At 41.1% G+C, this 10,998-nt stretch overlaps 1 protein-coding gene across 1 annotated transcript; it reads right to left on the bottom strand.

Annotated features, from left to right (window-relative positions):
• Positions 1-665: 665 nt before the first annotated feature.
• On the bottom strand, positions 666-10,122 carry prok2 (prokineticin 2). The gene is made up of 3 exons (XM_002938746.4): positions 9,769-10,122; positions 2,930-3,055; positions 666-1,447 (listed from the first exon to the last, which is right to left on the bottom strand). Exons 1-3 carry the CDS (start codon positions 9,850-9,852, stop codon positions 1,322-1,324), a joined length of 336 nt encoding a protein of 111 aa, XP_002938792.1. The 5' UTR covers positions 9,853-10,122; the 3' UTR covers positions 666-1,321.
• Between the last annotated feature and the right edge of the window lie 876 nt (positions 10,123-10,998).

Raw genomic sequence — 10,998 nt, 5'->3', positions numbered from 1 at the left:
TTTTTTTCACTGGGGGCAGGACACGCTGAAGTTTTTTTCACTGGGGGCAGGACACGCTGAAGTTTTTTGCACGTCCCATCCCCAGTGCTCCCTATGTGAGCAAATTTTACTTGTGGCTGGGCAGCATGCCGCCCCTAGATTTATGCCTTTGTGGCCTCACAACAAATCCGGGCTGGGGCACGTTATGGCCCAGTAAGGACTGTTTGTGCTGAGCCCTCCTTAGAAGATTTGTTTGCAGGGGGCCTTAGCGCAACCCAGGGCCGGACGGAACTAGGGGTAGGCAGAAGAGGCAGCTGCCTAGGGAGCAACGATTGGGGGGCGCCAGGCAGCAGCCTCTCCTGCCTACCCCTAGTACAGTTTGTGTCGCGCCCCTTCGTAGTGCGCATCGCACACCGTGCCACGCCCCCCCCCCCCAGCGCTCGAACTGCGCATGCGCGTTAAAACACACGGGGGCCGATGTAGTGGTGCAGGGGCGAGGTAGCCGACCGGGTTGCCTAGGGCGCCCGGTCGCCTCGGCCTGCCTCTGGTTACGCCACTGGGTTATACCATAATTAAATATATCACTTTTCATTTTTAAATAATCCTGACATTTCCTGGTAGTGATAAAGTGCTAAAAATATGTTAGCTTGGACTTGTCGAAGCCATTAGTAAAAAAACACTTGTCATAAAAGGGTACAAGGGTGCATAGTCCCTCCGATCTGTATTCATGATCCAAAGACACAAACAGAACAGGACAATTAACAGCACAGGTAATTAAATGTCAGGATCCCAATTTAGAGTTATTAATATCCCCTTATAAAACGTTGCTTTTTTGCAGTAGTGTTCCTCTAAAGCAGCAGTATGTGATTCTAACGTTATGCTCACGGAGCTGAAACAATATGTTCCACACTCAGAGACCCTGAGGTATTTAACTAACAATTCATGAAATTTCCAATTGAAGCAGCACAGCCCGTTAGCAATCATTTCATCTTAATATCACTCTGTAGCTTTCCATTTTCACATTACGCAATAATAATGTTACTCTTTGCAAAACGCACAAACATTTACAATAAAATACCATCAATATTTGTGCAGATTGCAAACAAATAACCTTTTAAAATGGCCGTGTCACGTTTATTCGTTTAGTAAAGAACATTCTAGTTCTGCAGATCAGCAGTTCAAGCATTCATCTTTTTTTTTTAGAATTTATAAAACTATAGCCTAATACATTTAAATACTGAATGAATTGTTTACATCAGCTAAGCATTTTCTAAACAAATCTCTGTGACAAATAATGTATCCTACACAATTAATTTTCCTATTTTATACCGGCCTTCATCTTCTAAAAATAAAAATCTTTGTTTTTGATGAGGGGTAAGCACTTGTATACGTTGTCATCCAACTTTGCGCAGGCGAGGTTTGGAAGGCACGGACATGTGTGATGCATTCTTTTGCCAAAAAATGGAATCTAAAATAAAAAGGAAGATCATTATTCATTTATATAACTACAATTTATAAGCATGTAATAAGGTTTTGAGCTGTATTAAAAGGGGTATAGATTCACGGGAGGAGGGGGTTATTCTTCCCCTTTACAGAGCACTGGTAAGGCCCCATCTAGAATATGCCGTTCAGTTCTGGTCTCCAGTGCTCAAACGGGACATTATTGAGTTAGAGAGGGTCCAGAGAAGGGCAACTAAGCTGGTAAAGGGTATGGAAAGTCTCAGTTATGGGGAAAGACTGGCCAAGTTGGGGTTGTTTATACTGGAGAAGAGGCGCTTATGAGGGGACATGATAACTATTGTGAGAGAAATGCTGGGTTAGAGGTGGAAGGTGTTTATATTTCTCCTAGATTTCTCTCTTATATATATTAAGCTCCAGGGAAAGTATTTCAGCAGTGAAAAAGTGTTCTTTCACTGCATTCGGCTTTTGGAAAAGCCGGTAAAAAGGGCCCTGGAGTGAATGGAAGTGAGCGGGTGGGACTTCCATTCAACAGGCTATCCAGGTTATGGTGAAGCCTGGCTAATTAGTGGCCTGCAGAGTTACTCACTCTCTCCCTTCCTGGGGAACTGCCTGCATGCAGTATGGAGAGAGCCGGACACAGTGGGGGAGATTTACTAATTCACGAACAGACTTTTTCGTCGCAGTCACAAAAAATTGTATTGTCGCAACAAGTGGGAAAGTTTCAGATTCATTCAAGCTTCGGTATCGTGACTTTCCTTGGGCCAGGTTGGAGCTGCAGCGTGCCATTTATACCTATGGAAGGCTTCCAAAATGATGCAAAGTCGGAAAGGTTTTTCCGCCATTCACGATCGGTCAACACGAAAAAGTCGCGATGGCGACAAAATAGTCACGCAAAATACGAAAAAATTGCGACGGAGACGAAAAAGTCGCAAAATTTTCGTTTCCAATCCGATTTTTTCCCATTCGGGATTCGTGGATTAGTAAATGTTTTTTTATCAGTGGCGTAACTATAGAGGAAGCAAACCCTATGGTCATGGGGAGGGCCTAGAATGCGGGATCTGCTTCCTTTGTAAGAGGGGAAAAAAGCTACCTTTCACCCCCCCATTCAAACTGAAGTGGAATCTCCACAATCACACCTTGTGAAGGTGGCCATACACGTAAAGATCCGCTTGCCTGGCAAGGGAACGATATCGGCAGCTACAATCGGCCCGTGTATGGCCACCTTTAGAGTATCATTCAGAAATGCAGAGCTGCAGGTTTATGCGCAATACGAGAGTTTGTTACTAGACAGGACAAGGCACAATCATAATGTTTTCTTTTCACATTGAGGGGTGGGTAGATTTATAGCATTATGCCCACCTCCCTAGGAGTAATAAATTGCTGGGGCAAATTCCCCCCCCCCCCAAGTGAGGATCACTTGTAAGCATCAGAGGCTGAATATAACTGTCAGCGATCACATAATATTACAGCAATATTCTGGTATACTAACTTTATGACTTAAAGGGTGGCAGTCATCTCCTTCGTTGCCAAGAGGGGTACACATGCGTAAGCTTCTTATCCAGATGCTGACAGCACAGCACATACCTCCCCCACATTGCTGATCTTTTTCACACGCCTGGTAATAAATATAAAAGAAAAAAATTTAATGATACAAAAAAATGAATATTCAGTATCGATACAACAAAAGATATAAATACTTCTTACTCTATTAAAGGGGTGGTTCACCTTCAGGTTAACATTTAATATGTTATAAATTGGTCTATTTTTAGCAGCTTTTCAGTTGGTCTTCATTTTTTTTTATAGTTTTTGAATTATTTGCCTTCCTCTTTTGACTCCTTCTGGCTTTTAAATGGGAGTCATTGACCCCCAGCAGCTTAAAAACAATTGCTCTGTTATTGTTACTTTTTATTACTTATCTTTGTATTCAGGCCCTCCATATTCCTGTCTGTCTTTCAAATCACTGCCTGGTTACTAGGTTTAGGGTGAAGACACACAGAGCTACTAGTAACAGCTACTTGTTGTGGCTACTAAAACAGACAATGCTGATCATTTACTGATAATTGTCTCTATGTGTGTTTTAGCAGAGGCAATTCTCAGTATTGTCTATGTCAGGGTATTTTCTGTGGTTTAGTAGCCATGAAAAAATAGCTGCTACTAGTAGCTCAGTGCGGCACCCTTAATTGGGCCCTAGCAACGAGATAGCTACTGAAATTCCAACCTGGATAACTGCCGAACAAAAAGCTAAATAATTCAAAAACTGCAAATAAAAAAAAATGAAGACCAATTGCAAATTGTCTCAAATAGCACTCTCTACATCATACTAAAAGTTAATTTAAAGGTGAACAACCCCCTTAAACACCTGCACCTGTACTTTTTACTTTAAGTTCATGAAATAACTTTAATAATCTATTATTATTCAGTAAGCTCTGGGCTGAGCAGGTTATCTTGGATCAGGACCCTATTATTATTTCTATTTCATATTAGCTGAGACATCTTATTATTATTATTATTGTCTTACACCATTACTGGTAAATAGTAATACGTATTGTCAGCAAGGAAATGCAGATAGTCGCCAGGTTTACAGCTTCACATATAGTGCTCTGACACTAATTACATTATTTATACTTGAGTACAAAAGGGATTTATATATAGTCTCTCTCTTATCTTTATTTTACATAGGAGGGAGTCCTCCATGCTACCTGCTACTGACCCCCGTTTAGTATAATGCTCAAGGCCACATTCATGTTTTTATTGCACTATAAAGCATAGTAATATCTTAACCAAGCTAACCCCAAAGTAGTAAAGCATTAAGTCCTTTGTTGCAATGCTTCTTGAGATGTTTCTGACTCACATCATGTTACTTAAGCACAGAGGCAGGTGAGATATAGGGCATTTAGCATTTGCACTAAAAATACACTTTATATGTAACCCTAAAATTACAGCCACGTTCAGGGCTGCAGCCGCTCCATGGTACCCCAGTGTAGTTGCAATTGTGCATGATTCACTAAAGCAGACTGCATGGATGCAATGCAATGGCGCAACTATACTGAAGAGCACAGGGCGCTTTTGAATGCAGTTACCTTTGCATATGGTTCAAAGGAGAACTAAAGCCTAACTAAAGAAGTAGGTCAGATATTTTTGTGCTTCTGTACCAGCCCAAGGCAACCACAGTCCTTTAGCAGGGAAGATCTGTGCCCCTGGTGATGCCCATGGCAAGATTTGTGGCAAGGCTCGGGCCTAGGGCGGCACAAATCCCAATCGCACCTACATTTTGCTCACATACGGCACACTGAAGGCAGGATATGCAGAAAATGTGTGTCCTGTCCCCAGTGCTCTGTATGTGAGCTAAATGGTTCCTGAGTGGGGGGGGGGAAGGAAGGCTGGGAATGGGGGCGACCTCTGGCCATCATTAGAAATCATTAGGAAAACGGCACAAGATGCCCCAGTAGCCCCCCATCTTCTTTTCTGCTGATTCCCAGCACAGGCTCTGGGCTGCTGTCACTTACCTGAGCTTAGGGACTCACTCACACTATACTGTATATATACAATACAAATAACACAATACAAGGCTAATTACTAATTCAATTAGATTTACATTACATGGCAGCTCAGAAACCCGTGCAATTAGTATCAAAATGTAATAATCCGCCCTGTAGCATCAGCCTGTAGAACAGCTAAAACTCATTTTTAGGCTGGTGCATTAATTCAGCATATATGGCATTTCTAGCCAAATTCATTTTTTGGGTTTAGTTCTCCTTTAACATGACTTCACTGGCTGCTATAAATGACACTTAGTAACTGGATTGCATGATCCCTTGAAAATTGACCACAAACGCTGAGATTTTTAGTCTCACAGTAAAACACTCTTCCAGGTTTGTTCCCTAGTGCTTGGGGGGAAAAAAGCCATTTCTTTCCTAAAAATCTCATCTCTTCGTGGTCTTTCCCAAATGACCTCGCCGTCAGACATCTGGCTCTGAAAACTTGCGACTCCTGCGGGCCGTGCCAAATATTTCCAAACAGCCTGGACCAAAGCACTCTTCATCCTAACAGCTCACAACTGGCAGAATGTGTACTCGTACATAAAAAGGAAATGTTCTCTAATAAATCCTGTTATACTTTCAAAGTTTATTGCGTGAATTCTGCCAAATAAAGGCCAACCGAAACGGTGTATTATGAAAATGAACAAGAAACTGCAGATGTAACCAGACCAACGGTTTGTGGCTCCCCTTGTCAGGTACCTGTGTTATACAGTATATATATATATATATATATAAATATTCTTAAGATAAATCTCTGCATTACCAGGACGTATCAAGCTGCCTGGGAGGTGCTGACATTAGCAACATATTGATGAATGCAGGTTGCCCTTACTACTGACTTTTTAATACATATTTGCTTAAATCTAATCTTTTATCTCTAACCTCTTATTTTCGGGAATATTGTGTTTATGTATCTGTGTATTATATAAGACATGAGGGCTCATTTTACCCACATTACAGCATTTTCCCTCACAATTCCAGCACCGGACACTAAAAATCTTTATTGTTCAGACATCTTCATTTCCATCAAAATGATGTCTGCGCCTGATTCTTTAGGTGCATATTTGTTGCGTCAATTGATGCAGGCAGCTTTGGGAACCCTGACGCTACTACCATCTTTGAGGCTGGCAAAGGCTTCAGGGCTCCCCCATATCAGTAGAGCCTCAAGGACCCCCTTCCCCAAGCATGTGTAAATTAAATTTTCTTGCAGCACATCAGGGAAAGGAGATCTGCAACACGGAGAGCTGCAGGGCCCGAACTATGGGTTGGCAGAAGAGGCACATGCATAGGTGTGGGGGCACTATGCATGTAACTCTCCATTTGCCTCCCCCTTGTCCAGACTGTTCCCCCCCGCCTGCATATCTACTTTCCATGCCCACCTCCCTTCCCTGGAGTTTGCGTAGCTGCAGAGGCACGCTTGTTCACAAAGGTAGATGCAAGCACCTTTGCACAATAACATAATTTCATGTACCAACTGTGTGTAAAGTTACCACCAAAACTGCACTTGCAGGTCATAAATGACCCCCTATGCTCTAAAACAGGGTGTATGGTGTTATCCCCTACACACCGGACATGATCACTACAGTCTTACTGTGCTTTCATCAACTCTTTTCATTCACCATGCTCTGCTGGATAAGTAGCAGGTTGTTAGCATTGGTATCTCGACATAAAAAAATATATGAAACCCAAAAATATGATGTTATGTTAAAAAATCCCTCCCTAAGGACATATTTTGGTGGAGAAGAATCTGAATCCCGCAATGACAGGCTTAAATGCTTGTGGTGGAGAATACATTCTGTTGTATTTACTTCTCCTGTTATACTAAGGATTTTGGCAAATGCAAATCAGTACAGGTATGGGACCTGTTATCCAGAATGCTCGGGACCTGTGGTTTTCTGTAATTTGGATCTCCATACCATAAGTATGCTAAAAAAATTATTTAAATGTTAATTTAACCCAATAGAATTGTTTTACCTCCAATAAGGAGTAATTATATCTTAGTTGGGATCAAGTACAGGTACTGTTTTATTATTACAGAGAAAAGGGAATCATTTAACCATGAAATAAACCCAATAGGGCTGTTCTACCCCAATAAGGGGTAATTATATCTTAGTTGGGATCAAGTACAGGTACTGTTTTATTATTACAGAGAAAAGGGAATCATTTAACCATTAAATAAACCCAATAGGGCTGTTCTGCCCCAATAAGGGGTAATTATATCTTAGTTGGGATCAAGTACAGGTACTGTTTTATTATTACAGAGAAAAGGGAATCATTTAACCATTAAATAAACCCAATAGGGCTGTTCTGCCCCCAATAAGGGGTAATTATATCTTAGTTGGGATCAAGTACAGGTACTGTTTTATTATTACAGAAAAAAGGGAATCATTTAACCATTAAATAAACCCAATAGGGCTGTTCTGCCCCCAATAAGGGGTAATTATATCTTATTTGGGATCAAGTACAGGTACTGTTTTATTATTACAGAGAAAAGGGAATCATTTAACCATTAAATAAACCCAATAGGGCTGTTCTGCCCCCAATAAGGGGTAATTATATCTTAGTTGGGATCAAGTACAGGTACTGTTTTATTATTACAGAGAAAAGGGAATCATTTAACCATTAAATAAACCCAATAGGACTGTTCTGCCCCCAATAAGGGGTAATTATATCTTAGTTGGGATCAAGTACAGGTACTGTTTTATTATTACAGAGAAAAGGGAATCATTTAACCATTAAATAAACCCAATAGGGCTGTTCTGCCCCAATAAGGGGTAATTATATCTTAGTTGGGATCAAGTACAGGTACTGTTTTATTATTACAGAGAAAAGGGAATCATTTAACCATTAAATAAACCCAATAGGGCTGTTCTGCCCCCAATAAGGGGTAATTATATCTTAGTTGGGATCAAGTACAGGTACTGTTTTGTTATTACAGAGAAAAGGGAATCAATTAACCATGAAATAAACCCAATAGGGCTGTTCTGCCCCCAATAAGGGGTAATTATATCTTAGTTGGGATCAAGTACAGGTACTGTTTTATTATTACAGAGAAAAGGGAATCATTAACCATTAAATAAACCCAATAGGGCTGTTCTGCCCCCAATAAGGGGTAATTATATCTTAGTTGGGATCAAGTACAGGTACTGTTTTATTATTACAGAGAAAAGAGAATCATTTAACCATGAAATAAACCCAATAGGGCTGTTCTGCCCCCAATAAGGGGTAATTATATCTTCTTAGTTGGGATCAAGTACAGGTACTGTTTTGTTACAAAACCTGGATCAAATATGGTGCCTGCCTAATTATTATTATTATTAATAATAGCTATAATAGTAATTGTAAAAACTAGTTCTTTAGGACATTTTGAAATTACTTTTGGAGGTGCATTGTCAGTAAGCCTTTGTGCTAAAAAAAAAACTGCCCAAAAAGTTGTGGAAAATGTGCCAAGCCTACACTGTATGTATATAGTAATAAAAACTGCACTGAAAGGAGACAGTGAGAGCTGATTTCTGTCCATAACATCACTGATATTGTTTGTACACTTGCTCAGTTTTGGGGTATCTCCAGGGACTAAAATTTCAATGGATAGAGAATCAGTAACAGGGCTTACTGTATAACGCGGTGTATGTAATAGTCGATGTTACAACAACACAAATATTTTATCAGCTCACCTTTACAAAATCTGGAGGGGGGCAGTATTTCTGCAGAAAAATACTTTCTTGTTTTTCTCTCCTATTAATAACACTGGCATTACGTATCATATCATTTTTATGGCCAGACCAGTAAATACTTGCCATTTGGAAACCCCCGATTGTAAAACAAACACTGACTAATTCTGTTCACAATGATTTAAAGACAATTAAACATTTTTGTCCCACTTACTATTTATGAAGGAAAAAAAAAATCAATTAAAACTAGGAGCTCCTCTAACAATCATATATACAGGTATGGGACCTGTTATCCAGAATGCTCTGGACCTGGGGTTTTCCGGATAAGGGGTCTTTCCGTAATTCGGATCTCCTACCTTAAGTCTGCTAATAAAATTATTTAAACGGTAATTTAATCCAATAGGATTGTTTTGGCTCCAATAATACTGTTTTATTGTTACAGAGAAAAGGGAATCATTTAACCATTAAATAAACCCAATAGGGCTGTTCTGCCCCCAATAAGGGGTAATTATATCTTAGTTGGGATCAAGTACAGGTACTGTTTTATTATTACAGAGAAAAGGGAATCATTTAACCATGAAATAAACCCAATAGGGCTGTTCTGCCCCCAATAAGGGGTAATTATATCTTAGTTGGGATCAAGTACAGGTACTGTTTTATTATTACAGAGAAAAGGGAATCATTTAACCATTAAATAAACCCAATAGGGCTGTTCTGCCCCAATAAGGGGTAATTACATCTTAGTTGGGATCAAGTACAGATACTGTTTTATTATTACAGAGAAAAGGGAATCATTTTTAAAAATTAGAATTATTTGCTTATAATGGAGTCTATGGGAGATGGCCCGGATAAGGGGTCCGATACCTGTATATATATATATTTTCTAGCACAGCTCAAACCAGTTTATTTGTATGAGCATAAAAGTGGAAATAAATAACTTTTTTAAGCACCGCAGAATCCAAACCCTGCCTTACACAAGTAATGATTCCCTTTTAAATCGATTATCCCATCCAGGGTCCTGACTAAACAGGGTCAGCAGGTGCTGCTACGAGGGTCACGTGAGCTCCAAAGAGAGGGAAAGTCATTTCCCATCATGCACCGCACACTCTCCTACTTACCCCAGTGATGACCGCGGCGCTCCCAGAGTCCGGCAGAAGCCAAACAGCGGCCACAAGCAGCAACGCACAGGGGACTTTCTTCATAATAAGGAGCAGTGGAACTTCTGGTGGGGCGTTAAGTGGCTTCCTGAAGGCGCAGAGAGTAATGCTGAGGAGAATGCTGCTGGACCATGAACTTCTCTGTCTTTGGCTCTGGGTTCCAGTTATAAAGCTCGGGGGCTGCCATTCAAACCAGCCTCCATGACTCACCAGGGGAGAGAGAGAGGGAGATAAAAAAGAAATACGCACAGAGAGAGGCTTGAGGTGCCAATCACAGGCAGGGGAGATAAGTGGTTCCCTCCGCAGCCCTCGCCCCTCAGCCCAGGCTGCCCCATTCATTGGCTTCTCGTCAGTCAGCCGGTCCTGTTTTACAAGGTTATGTTTCTTTCCTTCAGCTGCTTCTGTCTGATAGATGGAGATTTCAGGGAAACAAATTAGTGCTGTTTCTACTGGCAGTTCCAGCAAGGAAAGGCTTGGCAATAATAATCCTCACTGCTTTGTATTGGAATTATCCAATGATCTTACAGTGATAGCCCTCACACACCCTCTCATTGGCTTGTATTGTAGGTAACAAGCCAGGGCCGCTTTACTAAATGGGCAGAAGGGGCATCTGCACGGCACCCACTAAATTGGGGGGCCCACTCTGCCACTATTTCTTTCATTTGTAATTTATTTATTTTTCCTGCCACCGCCTCTCCGCCATCTCTTGCCCAGAGCTGTTTTAAGGCCTTTGTGGGCCCCGGGCAAATATCCAACTAACAGTATCAGTTGGCCCACTATTGGGCAAACTTTTAGGCTCAGGGGCCACATTGACTTTTAAAATTTGACAGACGGGCCGGGCCAGCGCTTACATGCAGTCTTGATGCCATGTCTCGCGTGAGTCGGGACAAAGCGAGGCACACAAATCCTCGGCGGCCCGGATTAAAAAGACCAACGGGCCAGACCTGGCCCACGGGCTGTAGTTTGTCCACCTCTGCATTATACCAAAACATTCTCCAGACATGCCAGTACAATTACTACAGAAAATACATAATCATACCTCCCAACATTTGAAAAATGAAAAGAGGGACAACATTTTTTTTGACCACGTCCACTTTTGTGGCCACGCCCCAATTTTTTTAAAAAAATACTCCTTTTATATCGTTGAAATGGCGGGATCAGACGCAAAATGTGCTATACCCTCATACTGTA

Source organism: Xenopus tropicalis, chromosome 4 (genome assembly GCF_000004195.4).
Source record: "Xenopus tropicalis strain Nigerian chromosome 4, UCB_Xtro_10.0, whole genome shotgun sequence".
NCBI lineage: Eukaryota > Metazoa > Chordata > Amphibia > Anura > Pipidae > Xenopus > Xenopus tropicalis.
This window is presented reverse-complemented; position numbering and strand designations above follow the sequence as displayed.

What these genes read in the sequence shown, in the direction of transcription:
- prok2 (XM_002938746.4), bottom strand. Translation starts at nt 9,852, where the DNA reads ATGAAGAAAGTCCCCTGTGCGTTGCTGCTTGTGGCCGCTGTTTGGCTT. An exon ending in GCGCCGCGGTCATCACTGGG is followed by an intron (nt 3,056 to 9,768) that starts GTAAGTAGGAGA and finishes ATTTATTACCAG; the next exon opens with GCGTGTGAAAAAGATCAGCA. An exon ending in GCCACCCTTTAAGTCATAAA is followed by an intron (nt 1,448 to 2,929) that starts GTTAGTATACCA and finishes TTTTTATTTTAG; the next exon opens with ATTCCATTTTTTGGCAAAAG.